The sequence below is a fragment of the Protopterus annectens genome, chromosome 13.part0 (genome assembly GCF_019279795.1).
Source record: "Protopterus annectens isolate FY-2018-M chromosome 13.part0, PAN1.0, whole genome shotgun sequence".
Taxonomy (NCBI): Eukaryota; Metazoa; Chordata; order Ceratodontiformes; family Protopteridae; genus Protopterus; species Protopterus annectens.
This window is the reverse complement of record NC_056747.1, coordinates 351,546,868-351,566,493: the sequence shown is the minus strand read 5'-3', so window position 1 is coordinate 351,566,493 and position 19,626 is coordinate 351,546,868. Positions and strand designations below refer to the sequence as shown.

The 19,626-nt window shown below is 40.4% G+C and overlaps 1 protein-coding gene across 1 annotated transcript in view; it reads right to left on the bottom strand.

The window, feature by feature from the left end:
• Positions 1-18,754, bottom strand: part of SEPTIN6 (septin 6) — a 1,039,180-nt gene extending 1,020,426 nt beyond the window's left edge. The window contains exon 1 of the mRNA XM_044053963.1: positions 18,347-18,754. Coding sequence (XP_043909898.1) covers positions 18,347-18,376 — 30 coding nt within the window. The 5' untranslated portion in view covers positions 18,377-18,754. The remainder of the gene's footprint in view (positions 1-18,346) is intronic.
• Between the last annotated feature and the right edge of the window lie 872 nt (positions 18,755-19,626).

The window sequence follows — 19,626 nt, the reverse complement described above, 5'->3', positions numbered from 1 at the left end:
GAGAAAGAATCTCTAGCGCCCTGGTTACACAGACCCCCTCTACCCCAAAAGGGAAGTCTTCCATATAGGAGTTGCCCCCTCAGCCCCGGGGTGATTGTTCACCACAAGTATCACGAAAAGATCCTTGGGATTTCTTGAACCATATTTTTCCTCCCTTCTGGTTCCTGAATTAGGACCTCTGGGGGTTGGAAAGGCATATGCCCACAGCAGACAAGGTCTTTCTCACTCCAAGTGTGTCTCGTACTTTGGGTCCAAAATTCAGACAGGTGCATTGACGAAGAAAGATTTAAAGGGGTCTGCGAAGTCACACAACTGCATCCAAGCATTACGTCTCATGACAACAACTGATGCGGCAGCTCGAGCTGCCCCCTCAATGGAATGAGATATCAAAACACATTGAGGAGTTTGAGACGGATTCAAGGGTAGCTAGCGGAAGTATCACGCACCTCATCAGGCGGTACCCCACCAAAGAGGAAGACTTTTTGGAAATTAGGTCTCTTTGGAGGCGAGTAAAGTGTGCTAGTTCAACGACATTCATACAGGTCCATTTCCCTAGTCTGTCCATGGTCTGGGACTCTGTAGGACAGATGGTGCAGCTATCTTCTGCCAGTTCTTTCTTGGTGGCCACAGCCACAACCATAGAAATCAACTGTCAACTGCTAGGACCAGTGGGGCTGGTCTTCAGGTGTAGATAAAATTGTCTGGCCTCAGGGACAGGTCCAGGCACGCTGCACAATGAGTTTAACAAGGTCATCTGCCGGTGGAGTCACCCAAGAAGTAGATGGGCAGGCACAGAAGGCCTGCAGAACAGATTCCTCAGAAGGGTTATAGGACTTAACCTCCCAGTTGCTTGAGGATTTTGAGAAGGTCTCCGAATGAGATGTCATCTGGGTGAGACCATGGGGACCCTTCCCCCTCATCACAATCAGTGTCTTTGGTGACAGATTCCTCTGGTGAATCAAGGTGCTTCCTCTTGCAGTTTCTTCCGGGGTGGCTCCCCAGTGGGATCTTCTGAGGATGATCCTGGAGAAGGGGTTCCCCTCAAAGAGGGTTCTTGTGACTCCCATGCCTGGGGTCCCGAAATAAAAGGTTGGCAGAGGTGCATTCTAGAGGAGGGTTCTGATACGGATGTCATTGGTGCTGACAGAGTCCACTACCTGTACAGCAGGCCCATCTGAGGAGGGTTGGGAGTCCAGAGGGATAACCTCGGAACCAGGATCACACCTCACCATGAGGAGCTCTGAGAGAACTAGAAGCTGTCGGAGCCATGACACAGACGGCACCAGCGAGAAAACAGACACCGGGCTAGGTACGGACAGTCCAAGCACTGCTTCGGGAGAGCATCGGCTCTGCAGCAAGGGTGGATGGTGCCGACAGGGAAAACACTGCTGTTGGAATAGAGACGGTATGCACCGGAGTGGAAGTATCTTGTCCTTGGGCAGATATTTGAGTTATGGAGCCAAAGAAACTGTTAGCACTGTGGCTGGGGATGGTGCCGAAGCAACCAAGAGAGGGGCATTGTGGGTAGGTCTTAGCTGACAGTTTTTGGCTGGCGTGAGCTTGGAAATGGCCATATCGGTTCAGAGGACAGAACAGAGGTCCTATTTGTAATGACTAAACAAAGATTTACATCATCAGATGTAAAACTTACCATAACAGTAGATGTTTGAATAATCACTACTGCAGTAGTCTTAGCTATGTGGGTTACATCCTGCCAAGCAGACAACAGCCAACCAGCTTCTAAAGCATCAGGCACCTTTCACATACCCAAATTGTCAGACAACTCAAGATGAAGAGACTAAAAGAAAAGCTTGGGCACAAAGCCCTTCAGAGCTTTCCTGCCAGCAGAGGGAGTTGCTACTGCAGCAGTGAACATTCAAAACATCTACAGTTATGGTAAGTTTTAGTTACACAACTGTAGTTTGTTCATCATACAGATCAATGATGCAGTGGCCTTAGCTATATGGGGACATTACCTTAGCTAACTACATTTGGGAGGTGAAAGTCCGAGGTCCTAGAGAAGGAATCAAGCTTACAGTGACTTGTAAAATTATGTACACAGGACCAAGTAGCAACTTCTACAATCCAATCCTTTCCAAAAAGCCATACATGAAGCCAAGGCCCTGGTAGAAAAGGCCTTAACCCTACCTAGAACAGTTTTTTTTTTTCTTTTCTTTTTTTATATGGCAAGTATAACAAGGTTAATAGTCTGTTTTCACATAGAGTGACCTTTCTTACTTCACAGGAAATGAAGACTTGATCCTAACATCGGAAAGATTTAGTTCTGTCAAGACAGTACCACAGTTGTCAGTGGACATCCAGGGTATGGCGTCCTACTTCTTCCTCATTTTTAGGTTCAGGAAAGAAAAAGAAAAAAATAAATAAGAGAGACAGATGGATAGTTTGGCTTAAATAAAACTTGGATATCACTTTAGGCATAAAAGGATTAGTTCTCAGGAGAAACCATATCCCTATGGAAAATCAGAAAGGGTTGATGGACCTTTAAGGGCTTGCAGCTCAAATACCCTTCTTGCAAAGGTCAGAATAAAAAAAAAAATTCAGTAAAACTGTTTTCCCATGTTGTTAAGAACCTCAGGTAAGCCAGATTAGTCTGCTCAAATGTAGTGAGTGTTTACTTCAATAAGCAAAGTTAAGATCCCAAGGAGAGGCCTCTGGATTTCTTGGAGGCCTCTTATGCAAAACCCCTTTCAACAACATTCTGACATGAAACTGCATTGAAAGGAGGAGAATCCAAGGGCAGACATACTGAAACAGCCAATAAACGAACCTTGACAGTGGAATAAGGCAGGCCACAGGATACCAACTCGCATAAATATTGTAGAACCAGAAACAACTAGCCCTGCATGGGTGCAGATAATGCTGTTGACCCCCCCCCCAAAAAAAAAGTATAAAACCTTTTCCATTTGCTAAAATATTGACTTAAGTACCTGATGCACATACTCAGCAAATGGGTACCTAAAAGGAATTAAGGACCCTATAATTCAGGCAGTCAGCTGAAGTTGATTGATGGGGGAGTATCAAACATCCCTGTTCATGTGTGAGTAGGATCCAGTCTGTGTAGAAGGTTGCTGTAATTGCCCCTGGCCATTTCCAAAAGCAGGGAGAACCACAGTTGCCTGGGTGAGAAGCAAGTTATCACAATGATTTTGGATGATCCCTTCGGAATTTTCACAAGTACCCTGGATATTAGCAGAAAGGGTGGAAAAGCATATAATAAACATTCCTGTCCAAGGAAAAGAAAAAGGCATCTAGTCTTCCAAGCCTTCTTGCATGGAGTCCTGGAACAGACTCTTGACAGTCAATTACTGTCTGAACAAAGAGGTCTACTTGAAGATTTCTTCACAAGAGGCAGTCAAAAAGGTCTACTTGAAAACGCCACAAATGCTCAAACCTTGGAAGACCACCCCCTCCCCCCCGATCTAGTCCATTTGGGAGGGTCTGTCCTGGTCCTGCTCAGATGGTCTGCCACACAATTTTGCTCTGTCAGAATGGTTTTGGGAGGTTCAAACACTTCTTTCTGGAACCTCCTTGCCATTTCTTAAGCATCTGTTTACTTGTGCTTTGTTTAGACTTTATTCTGTTTTTTGCCTAAACTGGATGAGGAGATAAAAAATTTTGGAAAAGGAGGGTTGAAAAAACTTAAGATGCCCTGAATCAGCTTGCCCCTTTTATCACACTTTTAGATCACTCATTTTTTTATCATCTGGGAAATTCAGAAGATGCAGACATGCAAATCTCCTCAAAAACAGTACTAGTGTCTATAACCCTGGAAGTATCAATTGTGTCATATACACACTGTAAACTAGTAATGACCCTTGCAACAGAAGAAACAAAGTAGTTTTCTTCAAGTGAAGAAACTGTTTTATCATTTCTTCATGCTTTCATAACTTGTTAGAAAGTTTAACATGAGCCCGACAATTAAATGTTATGAAAATTCAAGGTTGTAGAAGTATACATTTTTACCTACACCCATCAGCAATTTTCCCCATCTTCATCAGAAAGGACAGGAATGAAATCAACCAAGTGCTTAGCAGCAGTTGGATCAGCTAAACGTGTAGCGGTTTGGTTATGTTTGGGGGAAAAAGAGTGTATAAAAAAAAGACAGAAACTTCACACATCCCACCTGCCTTTTTAGGGACAGTTGGCTGTCCCCTGGACCCCAGAACAAAAGGATACTGTAATAAGTCTACTTACCTCCCCCTCCCACCATAGCAATCCCTTAATCTTTCCAGGAATTCTGAAACTCATTTCTCTCTCTGGCAACAGACAAACTGATTCAGACAATAATCCATAAAGGTTACAGATATCAGTGGGAGTCTCTCCTTCCTTTCAGGATACACCTTCACCCGCCAGACCAAACTTCTTTTCCCACTTTTTATTCAGCATATGCTCTCCCAGGGAGTGACAGAAGCTGTACCTCCTCTCCAATTAGCAGAAGGGTTTTATTCAAGAAGGTTTCTGGTGTCAAAGAAAAAAGTAATTGGAGACCAATTCTGGATGTTTTCCTCAAACAGCATATGACACTGCAAATTCAAAATGCTATCACTTCATAACATATTAGCTCATACGAGTTTTCTACTAACCTTAGAGTTCAAAGATGCATATGTCATCACATTCCTACTGATCCGGATTTCAGGCATAAGGTTTTCAATGCCTGGATCACATTACCAATTCGCTGCATTACACCGATTACTGCTCCAAGGGTATTCACAAAAAGTGTCTAGCCCCTGTGATAGCCTACTGCAGACAAAGTTATTCGCAATTCTTCCTTATTTAGACATGTTTATCTTTGTAGAGTCTTTTTTTTTTAAAAAGTAAAAAGAATCTGCTACACAGACTACTGTTCCAGGAGAACTCACAAACGTCACGTCTGTCCTCCTGGAGTGTCTTCTGGCCACCTTAGTTCAAAAAAAGTAATAGATCCAGATCAGAGTTGTTCCACTCACACTGTCTCAGCAAGGATTCTGGGTCTAATGGCATCTATGGAGTCTCATGATACCTCTTTCAAGACACCACATAATCCAATGGTACCTCAAACCTGAATGGTCCCAACATCAACTTCCTAGAGTCCAGTTACAGGGATAGTGAAAAGGGAGATTTTCTGGTGGAGACCCCAAATTTCTCTCACTACAAGTAGCCCATTCTCTCTCAGCTACAGCACAGTTGATCAAAACATACTCAATCTGACTGGGAGCAGTACCTACAGGCATAAAAAAACAAACATCAATGAGATGTTGGCATTTATAAATGCTCTAAGACTCTCAATCTCTGGCTCCAGGAATCTCAAGTGTTTAATGTACCACATCACTGAGGTGCTGTCTGTAAACAAGCAAGTGGGACCAGATATTGCCCTCTGTGCACACTAGTAATGGTAGCCTGGGATACAGTTTTTCAACAATCTTTCTCAGCAAGCATCTTGTATACAGTCAGAGTAAAACTGTGTAGCAGACAAGCTGAGCAGGACTAGGACACACTTACCCCAATGAAAACTGAATCAGATGGTCTTCCAGGAAGACCCAACTGTGGGAAACACCTCAAACAGATCTTTCTGCCTCCACACATAATCAGTTAGCAAAACTCTGTTCCAGGACTCTGTGCAAGAAGGGGAAATGGCCGGGGGCAATTACCACAAGACTACAGTTGTTTTATACAGCCTGACAAACTACAACTGAATGCCTAGATTATTCTGAGGACATGCAACAGGAATTAAAGGAGGCAAAAAAACATCTTGCTAGATTATACATTAGTAACTGGAAGAGGTTTTCAAGTTGGTGCCAAGAAAATAACCATAAATCATTTAGAGGCACTGTTTATTTGCACACACCATCACCATCTGGCCTGTCTTATGCCAGAATTAAGGTTCATTTGTCAGTCATTTCAGCCCATTGATTCCCCTCAATGCAGTCTCATAAAAATGCTTTTTAAAGGGGTGTTGCACGGGAAGCCTCCTAGCACACTGGTGGCTCCTCCTTGGGATCTTTATTTTGTCTTGGAAAAACAAACTCTTGTTCCATTTGAACCAGTTCATTGGGCTGGTTTGAATTTCTTTACATGGAAGAGAGTGTTATTAATTACTCTTACCTTTGCAAGAAGATATTAGAGTTGCAAGCTCTTATGGTAGGTCAACCTTATTTCACTTTCCACAAAGATAGGGTTTCCTTGAGAACTAATCATTTATGCCAAAAGTGGCATCAGTTTATCCATCTCCTTTCCAGTGCCCAAAATTGAGGGAAAAGGCTACTCCATACCTTGAATATCCACATGCAACTCAGGTACCCATCTTGTGCAAAACAATATTTTCAAGAATTCTGATCAACTGATTATTTATTGTGAAGGTAAGAGAAAGGGACAACCTGTGTCAAAGCAGACTTCCAAGTGGTCACCTCATGCCATTACCTTCTGTCATACACACTACCCACAACAAAACAATTTAAGGCAAGGTCAAGACCCATTTTACCAGGGCCCTGGCTCCATCTGTGACTTTTAGAACAGGGTTGGATTCTAGAAGTGTTCTAGAAACAGCAACTTGGTCCTTTGTGCACACTTTACAAAGCATTATAAAACTAGATTAATTCTCCAAGTTTAGGACAGGCTTTGCTAGAACCATTCTCCAGGACCATCTTGACCCCCATCCTTGCAGTCAAAGACATGGTAATCTACCCACACACCCTAATGCTACTGCAGCACTGATCATAATGAAGAAGAACGTAGCACAGTTGTGCATGTAACCTTACCATAACAGAAGTACAAATGAGAACTGCTGCAGTAGCTATTCACGCTTTCCAACACCCTTATTTATGTATGTCTTTTATGCCAAGGTGTGGTCCATTTCTCTAGCATTGTCCCTGTCAGGACTTTTAGCCTCCCTCCCTCTCTGTGCTGAAGGCACTGAAGGGCTTGGCATCCAAACCCAACTTTTTAGTAAGCTCAGCTCAAGCTGGCTACCAGTTTCTACTCATGAAAGGTGCCCTGTAAGCTGGCCAGCTGTTATATGCTCAGCAGGATATAACCCAAAAAGCTAAGACTACTGCAGCAGTGATCAAACACCTGTTTTATTATCTGGAAAGTAAAGTTGTACAAATAAACTTAACTGTAAAACTAGCTGGGAAAAATACAGCCAGAATAGTTCTATCCTAAACAAAAATGCATCTGTACACATTCTTAAACATGAAGCATTTGATTTCATTAGTAGGGATTCACTCAACAGCATCTTCTATACAGTCAGAGTACACAAAAAGGTGTTAAACTAGCTATGGAGCAAACACGTAAAATGACAATACAAATCTGCTTAAAGACAAAAAGTAACCTTGTACATCAATTTGCTAACCATTTAAAAAAAACAGACCCAGCACATATTCTACTTTATTGTTAAAAGTAGAAAGGCTATGTATCTTAAGCAACATTGACCATAATTTTATACAAAGACTAAGACAGGGGCACACACCACCAATATCAACTGGCTCTAGTATCAAATTTAATAGGACTCCCATGGGTACATACCCAAACAGTGGTGACAATGAAGATTAGCACTCACAGTGACTTGACTTTCCTTCCCCACAAATGGTGCAATGCCAGTGAATAGTTACATTAGTTTGGAGTGGTATAGTCTCTTGCAATACCTAGACAAGTTGATAAAATCCTTTGGGATACAGGGAAGCTATTTCAAGCCATTAGTAGGTAAACCCTAATCTACACAAATCACCCACAAGGTCTCTGGTTGTTAATGCATCAACATTTTTTGAAAAGTAAAAAATAATTTTCTTGTGGGCCCTTGTATTCAAACAATGGAATCATTAATTAACATACTAAAAAGAAAAACATCATTACAATTGATTTAAAATGGATGTAAATAAATCAGAACCAGAGAACAAAGTGGGTTTTCAAACAAACTTTTCAAGCAAGCATGAAGTAGCAATAACAATACATGAAAACATCATATACAACATACGACACAGGGGGGTAGAATTTATTCTTGTTACTCACTCACACAATTGCAAACTGCTTTTAAAAAGAAAGCAGTTACTTCATGGTTATCCACCTGTACCCAGCTCTACAAAGAGATGAACGGGCTAATGCAAACTGAGGAATGCAGTTACAGTGCAAATTCAACATCAATGCAGGATATGCAGAAAGCCAAGTCACCCGACCACACATGTTTATGTCTCAGGCCTCTAGATCAAAAGCTCTTGCATGCCACATCCCTTTAGAGGGTACATAGGACCCTCTTCCAACTCCAGTAAGAGAGGACATTTAAGTGAGTGGCTCAACCGACCACACATGTTTATGTCTCAGGCCTCTAGATCAAAAGCTCTTGCATGCCACATCCCTTTAGAGGGTACATAGGACCCTCTTCCAACTCCAGTAAGAGAGGACATTTAAGTGAGTGGCTCAAGGCTTATCCAGATAGAGAGGCAACAGCATGGTTAAATAAAGGGTTTTACTACTGGGTTTAGGATACCAGCAAAAGGCAAGAAAAAAATGGGGTATCATTAAGAATTTGAAACCTGAAAGACAACATCCAAATACAGTCAAGGTTGAATTAAATAGAAGCGGCCAGACTGGCAGGTCCATTTCCCCACCCACCCAGAACAGTAATGAAGGTTTCATCTACTGGTGTAGTCTGAAAAAGAAACCAGGTGAATTCTGTCTCATTCATCACCTGTCATACCCTGAGGGGGCAGTCTGAGAACAACTAAATGAATGAATGGACTTTGGTGTATTACATTTCATTTGACGAGGCAGTTAGGAAGGTACAGGAAAAAGGAAGAAAGACCCTTATGGCAAAAGCAGTCTGATTTTAGTTTTTTGATCATTGTTCCTAAAGACCAGGGTTGGTTGGGCTTAGTTTTTGAAGGTTAGAATTACATAAATAAAGGAATGCCATTGGGTTGTTCATGCTGCTCTTGAAATGTTCAGTACCTTTTTACATTGGATGGTGGAAGATAGCATGCTCACTACTCAAGTGATTTCTTATTATTGGGTGGGAGTCGACAAAGCAGTAGACACCTTAATCAAATATGCAAAGAACTACGGGTGGCAGTGACAGCAGTGAAAGCAGAAGACCTGACAAACAGTCCATCATTTCTGGGCAGCTTGAATGATCTGTGTAGACTTCCAATAGACAAGGTGCAAAATGTAAGTTTAGCATTAAGTGTTTGTGTCATTTTATTCTGTCCTAACAATTGCAAAAGTTAGTAGAGTTGATGAATTTTGCAAGCAGAGTAATCCCAGTGGGATGCTTATTTATGATGTAGCTTGCTGGCAAGGGGCCAGGCTGCACAAAACCACACTACCGAATTTGGGTTTCACAAAGAATGCAGGAGAATTTAGGGATACAGTTTAGGTTTCTTGCAGATTACAATGGGGTAGCAATATGGCAGAAGACTGACAACCTCCACTTGAAGTGCTTACAGATATTGCAATGGGAATAGGTTTTTGGAGAGTTATTTCCAAGGGTAGGGGCTCGGTGTGGCATGGCTGAACTTAAGGACAGGTTAAATATTTCAATTGCGCAAATGGAATTTTTCAGTGAAAGGGGCCCTAGAAATATAAGGAGAACAGATGAAAGTTAGGGTGGTTTTGCTCCGTTTACTACAGGCACTACTGTGCTGTTGGTAGAATGATCAACTAGGGAGTAAAGGAGTAATAGACAGAATGATGAGGCATTTCACATTTAAGTAATTAACACTAAATGTCGCAGTTAAGGCACACCACATACCAGGCATTAATAACTCATTGGCAGAGTCCCTTTCTCATTTACAGTTGCCCTGGTTCAGGCTGCTTGCTCCAAATGAAAAACCTACACTGCTTGCTCAAAATGAAAGACCTACACTGGATCGAATGCAAGATCACTTGTGGGCCTTATAGGTGGTCGAGAATGGTGGCTAACGTGCAATACCCTCATTGGAAGAACAAGGGTAAGGAATAAATGCATACAGCAATTTTCTGCAGACTAGACTATCCAGGGGCTGGAAACCTGCATGACCCAATTCCACCCCACCAAATTAGGGCTTATATTTTGGCAATGGAGAAAGGTTGGAGTTTGGGGCTGGCAAGAAACACCATCAGCCTTGAACTGGTTTCATCAGGCTCTAGGGTTGAGAGACTTGGCAAATTTCAAGCATGGTCAATATTTAAGGGCTGGAGGAGGCAAACTTAAGAATCGAGACAAGGGGTACCCGATAGGGCCAACAATGGTTTGCCATTTTAGAAAAGTGTGCTCTTTACATGAGGTACCACTGTTTCAAGATACCTTTCTGTTGGATTTTTGTAGTGCCTTTAGATGGTCATAGATCATTCAACCATGCAAGAAAAGCCAACAGATGACAGTACCTTAAAAGCACGTGTACATGTGTCTGGGGAAGACACTTGGGTTTATCTGACAAATTGCAAAACAGATCAAGAAGGGAAGGGTCTGGAATGGAAGTTGGCCACAGTCTTGTTGAAAAAACACAACCATAGGGGTTATGTTAGACAGTCTGTTCTTTTGTCAACAAGGGAATCTGGTTACTCAGTATCAGGTGAGCGCAATCTTCCAGAAAGCTGTGAAGGTATGTGGCTTAGGCACAGGTAGATATACATTCTTTTCAGCTAAGGGCAGCATCATATGCTTACGATGGGAGCATTACAGGCTGACATTGAGAGGCTGGGCAGGTGAACTCTCAGATCATAAGTACATTTGGAGAAAAAAAAAAAAAAAAAAAAAAGTTATTCATTTATCCAAAGGTTCAGTCGTTGGGTTCATGGCAGGTTAGATTTATCCTACTGAAGGCAGGATCAAGGTTTTTGTGAAGCGATCTGGGTCAGGGTATCAGGCATGCAATGGCATCAGCTTGGGGCACTGTTAACAGTGAGCAACTGGAATGGGCAAACCTCCCACATCCCGCCATTGTATTGCATTTAGGGGGCAATGATATTTGACAGCTTCCAATTAAAAATTTGGTTGGATTGATCATGCAGGAGGTAAATTATACACACTAGTGCTGGCCACAGGCTATTATCTATTAGTCAGAAGTGGTACAGAAAAGAAAGTGCCCCCCCATGTCCATTGAAGCAGATCATCCTTGGTGATGTAAATATAAATTGGCCAACTATTAATGACTCAACATCTACCTCTCACATTAACTTACATGGCTTTACATAACTAATATCAGAACCTACACACCACAACAACTCACAAATTCCTAGCACTCTACTTGATTGAAGACTTGTCTCAGAGCCCACCTTATAGCATAATCCTGAAACCTTATCCAATATCCTCAGTGACCACTCCCCTATAAAAAAGTTACTAGATTCACTCCTCATATTTCCAGACTTCATAGATATATTACTTGTCAAAAATCTATCCAACGTCTCCCACAACACCTTTAACTCCCTTCTCTCCAGAATTAACTGGACACACCTTAGAAAGAGGCCCCTTTGGATGAAGCAGTCCAATCTTTTAACACTATCTTTCTTGATCTACTAAACTCTCTTGCACCTCTTTGTATTGTTTGAATAAAATCTAAGATATTCCCATGGCTAGAACAAACGGATAAAAACAACTCAGGTTACCAACTCCAAAAAAACAGCTTGAACTCCAAAAAACCACGCTTACAGCTCCCAAACACCGTAAATAACCGTGAACGAATAAGTTGTTGATTTATTAAGCGTTCTTTTGAAAATCTACTTTTCATCGAGTACACTCAACTTCAAAGTTGAAGTCAATTTTGGAGGTTAAAACCAGGGCACCAAGTAGCAGAGACAGCATGTTTAAATGTTACATGTGCCGTTTTTGTAAGTACATAGATGTGGGTAGTAGTTTTGAAATTAGAAATAGGTAATTCAAAACGAAGGGCAAATTTAACTGCCAAGTAAACAAGTTATTTATTATTTAGCTAAGTGTGTTCTATGTCCAGCTTTCTATATCGGCAAGACCGATAGAAAGTTATGTGGCTAGACATATCAACGAGAATCCAGGACATCAGTTCTACTTTAGGATTATCCAACAACTAGACAGTGATGGTCGAGGGGGACCGGAGTAACTCAGATTGGAAAGAAGTGAACTAATCTGGCAATTGAGACTCAATGTCAGTCACTATCCAGGTATTAATGAATTGAGCTCAATTATGTGTATATTACATTTGAAGAACTTGGCCAGATAACATCATATATATTTTCTCTGATGAGTAGAGTTATCCACCATTGGAATCCGCAATAATTTGAGTGACTAGAAGTATTATGTATTACTTATGCTTTTTTCATGTACCATTTTTATAACTAAGTATTAAATTAATATGGAATATTTATAGTTTTCACATTATTCTGTTTAAGGGTAGGTGAAAATATAAACAAAAAATAAAACAAAATGAATATATGCATAATATAATGTAGTAACATTCGGATGTTTTCAGAGTGATGAGAAGCTAAGCTTTTCTTCACTTGTAATCTGAGATATGTTGGTTAATTGTTTGATGCCCCATAGTAGAATAAAAAAAAATGTATAGCTTGTAGTGAACAGGAGGTCACTTTTAAACATGTAAAACATTTTAATATATGTATACTTACACATATAAGTTTTAAATATATGTACAATTCTTTATATAGTTGGTAGTAAACAGTTGTACTATTGTTTGGTGCACTTCCAAGTACGAGTTGTGTGGTTTTATGGAAATGACAATATGTTTGTAACAAATAGAAACACTACAATGTATCTTTAATTTTTTAAACAATGCAGTGATCCTGCATACATTCAACCAATAATAGTAATGAAGGCGTTTAGCATGTGTTCTAGTTTAGAGTTAAAGAGAGTGCCTAGTTGTAATAATTTGTATTTCTTTTTATTTTAAGACTTTTATCTGATGAAGTTGAGTAAGGTGTACTCGACGAAAAGTGGATTTTAAAAAGAGCGCTTAATAAATCAACAACTTTTATATTTGTTCACGGTTATTTACTGTGTTTGGGAGCTGTAAGCAAGGTTTTTTTGATATTCCCATGGCTCTCAAAGACTACCCACACCCTTATGAAAAATGGGGACAGGCTGTGGAAAATCTGGACAAAATATAAAACCCCCTCTCTGACTGGCAAAAGTACAGAGAACTTAAAAACCAGACTAAAAAATGCATTGCTAAGGATAAAAGGGATTTTTACTTCAATCCTCCCACAGCTCTACGATCTAATCCCCAAAAAATTCTGGAATTAAACCAGATATTACATCCAGAGAACCCTTCCTCTCCCAATCCTCACCCAAATAGAACACCTGAAGACACTGCCACTATCTAATACCGTCTTTATCGAATCTGTTACAAAGAAGGTTAACACAAACTCTCCTCTAGCTAGAGACAACAACCACTCTGTCAAATCCTCATATTCCAGCTTCCCTAAATCATTTTCTTTCCATTCAGTATCTACTACTTGTATCAAATCTCTACTCTCTAGATCAAAATCATGTTCAACCTCAGCTGACAATATTCCTTCCTTTTTTCTCCAGCTTACAGCCGATACACTAGCTTTTCCTGCATCTGTCTTGATAAACCACTCTTATCACAGAGTCTAAATTTCCATGTGAAAAGAATTTTACACTACCTATCCATGAAGGTGGACATTCCCATGACATCTCCAACTTTAAACCTACAGCCATCCTGCCACTCCTCTCAAAATACTTGAAACATGGATACACATACACTACAATATTTAATACAAAAAAGATAAACTTACCCCTAACTCAACATAGTTTCCACCCTAAACACATTACAACTACAGCCCTGATCTCCTAACACTATATCCCTGGCTCAAGTCTATTCCTTGACCTTTCTAAAGCCTTTGATAATTTCTCATGCTCTACTTCTGAGTAAACTGGCTAATCTTAAACTTCTCTCCTGCTACCATGACATGGTTTTCCAGCTACCTCACTGATCAATCTCAAATCTGTGAAGTGTTTCTCTGCACTCTCTCCCTTCCCATAAATATGGGTGTACCCCAAGGCTCCATCTTGGATCCACTTCTGTTTAATATTTTTACTAATCTACTCTATACTTCCTGCTCTCACAGTCATCTCTTGTACAATATGCAGATGACTATTTACGGACCCCCCCTCTGCCCACATCTCCTAAACTCAAGCTGCTTTTACATCACTTTAATCCTGGCTCTCCAGTCTATAACCCTAAATAAAAAAAAAAAAAAAAAAACTCCTTTCTCCCAAAATCACTTACCCATCTTAAAAATCTACTTTTACTTAACTGTCTCTCAATAAGACTCTGATAATTTCTGAAACTAGTACCAAACTTTTAGGTCACTGTAGACCATCAACTTATTTGATTTGCACATTAATAACTATACCATGAAGACCCATAAAAAAATTAGGGCTTCTTTACAGAAACAAAGTTCAACAACGCTAAAGTAACCCAATGTCATACACATTTACTACCCAGTCTTCTTTACAGTTCACAAATGCTCACTCACCTTAATGCCACACTACGTGCAAAACTTAACTCAACCTACAACAAGCTCGCCAGATTCTCTGCCCAACATATACATAAAACTAATCACTGTGTTTCACTTAAAAACACACCTAAACTGGCTTGAACTACCCAATCTGCTTCTTCTCTATTTCAGATTATACATTCTATATTGTATCAACTTTTTTACAGCCTAGCCTATCCTCCTGTATATCCCACTATACTCCCACTAGATCATTCCGAAGCTCTGACCAAGGACCTACTACTTATCCACAAACCTAGGTCTAAAATGGGTAGCAACCTTAATAGCCATCATCCTACCATGGCTTGGAACAACTTTCCACTTCAGATTAGACCAAAATCTAACCCAAACAATTTAAATTGGCCGTAAAGGAACACAAAAATACTCTGGTCCTACCCCTGTATACACCCCCCTTAAACTGTACCCTTATACACAAACTGACCACCTCCCCTAACTTTAACCTACTCATTTCTGCTAGAATACTTTTATCCTCCTTGACCTTGCCTACCAGTCTCTCTTTTTTCCTGTCCCTCAGCTTAATTCCTACTTACCTACTTTCACATGCCCCTTAGCTTAACTCCCATACCACCTCCCTCTTCCCAATTTCCTGCAAGTTATGAATATTTATATTGAACCAATACTCTACGGCTGGATGAAAAGGTCTATGATATTATGAATGTCTATTTTTCTTTCGTTACCTGCATTTTTATGATTACTTGTATAACATTGCAAATACCAACAAAAATTGTAATTTCTTCTGCAATTGTTTTACTTCTATTGTATAATTTTTTTTGGAGCTTTTCTCCCCAGGCCTCCACTGAAAAAAGGGCTACTTTTGTAGCTCGGTCGGACTACTCCAGGTCAACAAATGTGAAATTAAATAGAGAGGATGAGGCACAAGTCAGTAGTACTATACAAGTTAAGGAACATAAGTGGGGTATACATTCCTCACCCTGGCACTCTGATCAGGTGGCCAGAAACGTATGATGGGGATTGGGTTCATTTGTCAGAGGACAGTATGCAGGTTTTCTATACAGAGGTAGAAGTGGGTTTAGCACGGGAGGGCCTTCACTTACGGTGACAGGAGATGAGCTGGAGAAGAGGAAGGCAGGAAAGATAAGGAAGGCCAAGGTAATAGGAGGGGCGCTCAGGACTCTTTAGTTGGACCTCACTCAGCTAAGACAGCCCCAAGGGGATTGTTGCCAGGGACTAACCAGACCGGCAATGGCTCCCTGGCAGTTTGTAAGGCATCCCCAAATTACATTAAAAACATTATGCTATGGACAGGAGTAATCAAAAGGGCCAGATATTGACAGTGCTGTCTGTTCTGTAGTATTTATGTCCTCCTCGAAATTCCTGCCTTGCGTACATCTCAAATAATTTCCTTCAGCAAGTAAAAGTCATTGTCAGTAATTGGCAATAAACACATGGCTGTGGCCATTTAATCCACCTGATGTATTGTCTTTCAAATTATAGCAATGGTAGGTGATGCTAATGCAAAATGATACATGTGTTGAACTGGTCACATAAGTGTTCGTGGGTTAACATCCTGCCGTGCATGAACAGTTACAGCTAAAGTGCTTGGAAAAGAATATGAATAATGGTGGTCAGTAAGGGGGCAGAGAAGGCTGTACCAATCTGAGACAAATGAAAAGTATGTTATGCAGAGCAGACAGGACAGTTTATGAACAGGAAAAAATATGCAGCTGGGATTAGGTTTGCCACCTTTTCAAATGCCCAAAGTGGGACATTTTGTGTACAAACATCAGATTTTGCAGGCCGAAATATACCCCTGGCCAGTCCAAAGGACAGAACTTCACTTTTTTGCCTAAATAAAAGCTTATTCTTGTAGCATTTTAGTTGCTTGTTCCGTTTCTTGTAGCATTTAGGTGTTTCAGACACAGAATAACTGTTTTACGCAACTATTACATAAAATATAGGAAATAATTTTGTCCTAAAATCTCAGGACATTTGCCATTTTTACAATTTTTTTTGCAGGCCAACTGCCCAGAGGACTGTCCCTCACAAAGTGGGACAGGTGGTAACCCTAGCTGGGATAGGCATGAAAAACAAGTAAAAATAGGCATCCCTGACAAGGAAAAAGGTGCATATGCAAGACAGTTGAAGGAACTCAATATCGCCTGGAAAAGTTCTCGAGTGCAGAAGGGAAGACACTTGCAAATCAGACTGCACTGAAGAATTACAACACCACAGAAGTGAAAAAGACGTAGGACTCTATGAACAAGCAAGTTAAGCAGTGTATGCGTACCAAGGATTAAAAAGTACTGGGAGCTGGACCAGTAAGCGATCGATTCATTTAGAAGTTTCTGCCCAATGAGCACGTCTCAAGTATGCATACGGTCATATAGGCATCACCATTCCAGTATTAAAATAAAAAGGACCATACAACAACAAACAACAAAATGAACAAAAGACTGCAAGAGTAACAATTTGCGCTTTTTGCGATGAACTCTATTACGATGGAGCCTCTTAAAATCCCCTTAGTTCACAAAATATATTTTGCAGGAAAAAATCATACCCACAACACAAAGGACTGGACTTACTTTTTGCTAAAGTGAAAGCCGACTGTTGCAGAAACTGATGTACTTATGTTACAAGTGCTTCAAGATAGAGAACAAGGTTTTATACACGTATAGAAATAACTTCAGAAATTGTATCCTAAAATCTCACATTTTTAGTTTTTCTTCATTTTTTTTGCAGAACTGCACTGTCCTGCGAAATGGAGAGGTGGCAACCCCAACTTATTTCTAAAGTATATAAAAAAGGCTTGCGTTGCATCAATACGTCGGTAGCATTCAGAAAACTCACAGCATCAAGGGAAAAAAAAACATCTGCAGACCATCATTAAATAGTTTATTTTCCCACCATGGCTATGAAACATAAAATCATAGCAAAGAAAAATGCATATAGTCATTATACTACACAGAAGCATTCAATGAGACCCCCCCCCCCCCCAAATGCATACCGTATACTGTGCTTTCCTACTTCTTGTAATGGAAAGACGTTAAACAGTCACCTATCAATGGTACTCGCACAGTCAAGAACCGCCTTAACTCTAAACTGTACAGATTCTCTTCATATTTTTGGTCCATTTTTCATAAAGTTGTGGTTTTCTAGCAAATCGCTGAAAGACCGAAGTGACAAAATAAGGACAGACATTTGAGTTTCTGACTTCATACCCTTCAGGAAAGTTATGCTAATAACATTTATTATTCCACCTACTTTTTAAGTTTGTAACAGCAATATTTAAAAATTGCCCCTATTTTGGGGCCGTTGTCCAGATTTCTTACTTAGGACTTGTCACCCTAACTCAGCAATAAGCACCATGGGAGAATTGACAAAACCGTTTAATAGCGCAGCTGTTAACTTTGCAAAACATGACATTGTCAGCCAGCCTTTACAACAGTCATTTTATCTCAATATTTCTTGAACAGTTCTCACTGGCTAACGCACAAGACAGGTTACTACCAAAGTACCATGAACTACTAACAAGCCATTCATTACATTCGGCTACGCCCAGCACACGTAATGAGAGTGACAACATCCTCCTTTCAACGGAATAGCGGACCAAACATAGGCACAGCAAAAAGATGCGGGACAAAAGAAAAAGGTCCTGGTTCTCCGGTCTACACCAAAACCACATGGAAAAACGTGTATATTACGTATTTATACAAAATGCTTAAAACTGTGATTTAAAAAAATTAGCCTCCACAAAAGGGGGTGTATCCACTATACGTTAAACCATGCACATAAGCGGTGAACTTGTAAATCTCCCAAAACAGTCACCAAGAAGCTAGCTATAAACCTTACTATACAAAAGCAAATTTAACAAAACATTTTAACTTACCATTTGGCGAACTATCTCAGTGGCAGCCATCGTAGTTCTATGAAGCTACACAGGAAACGTCTGAACTGCCCGACAAAGGGAAATTGTTACTCCGTGGGCGCGACCAAATTGAAAGTGGGGAGGGGCTATCAGCTTATCTTCAGCTAACTAGCTGAGACTTGATGCACAAGGATGATTTTTGCTTATCACAGTGTGTTGTACAATAAAACGTGTTCAGTAGTACTATTGTATTAGTATGTAAGAGCTTACGCTGGGTATCAATATTTATAAGTGCAATGTTAAATGCGTGCCCCCAGAGAAAATATGCTGAGCTCCGGTATCAAAGCAAGTGTATTCTATTTGCTCTGAAGCTTCCTGTTCTTTCAGCTGTTTGGTTTTGTATTTTCGCGGAAATACTCAAGCAGGGGCTTAGGTTGCGATCCCCTGGGGTTGTTGTGTTGCTGCTGCTAGTAATCGCAGGCGTGCTATATAATTATGTACTTTGCATGGTTTGTTTTAGTAGTTAAAACACTGGCCTTACAATGTAGGTAGCTGTCCGTCCAGTTCTGTTTGGCTGAGGAATTGGTTTCCGATTTATAGTTGTCGTGGGAGGGGGTTTGTAGGACTGACCTAATTTCGTTGGTCGTGTCCTGTAGAGGAAACTAGCAAGTTGTTGACAGTTTGGGGAAAGCACTTTTTAGGGTTTTCTATTTTTTTCTGTGGATGTTGCAGAAAATTGTTATAGATCGGTCCATGTGTCAAGTACAAAGTAGTAGTAACACCTAATGGTAGGCTGTTTAAATTGCTAATAAAATAGTGTTTTATTTTTAGTAGGTTGAGTGTGTGTGGCAGTCATCGGAATCTTAAGTTTCATTAAGAAATATACCTCTAAACTGTCCAGATTTGCGCCTCTTATTTTTGGTCTGTTTCTCATAAAATTTGTGGCTTTCTAGCAAACCACAGTAAGTTTAAGTCACCGACTAGTACCGAATAATGACAGTCATTTGAGTTTCAGACGTCATATCCTTTAGAAAATATATAATAATGCAAAATATGTCATTCTATAAACACAGAAAGTTGCTAGGAGTATTATTTTAAATCTGTCTCTATTTTGGGGCCTGCACCCCCCCCCCCCAATTATTTCTGGTTTTGCTCAGATTTCTTGTCTTGAGAGGTATGCTCTCAATCTCTTTGAGCATGAAATCTAGACAAAGCCATGCATAATAGGGGACAAGGGCGCCCAAAATAGGGACATTTTTAAACATTACTCTTACAAACTTGGAAAATGATTGAATGAATAA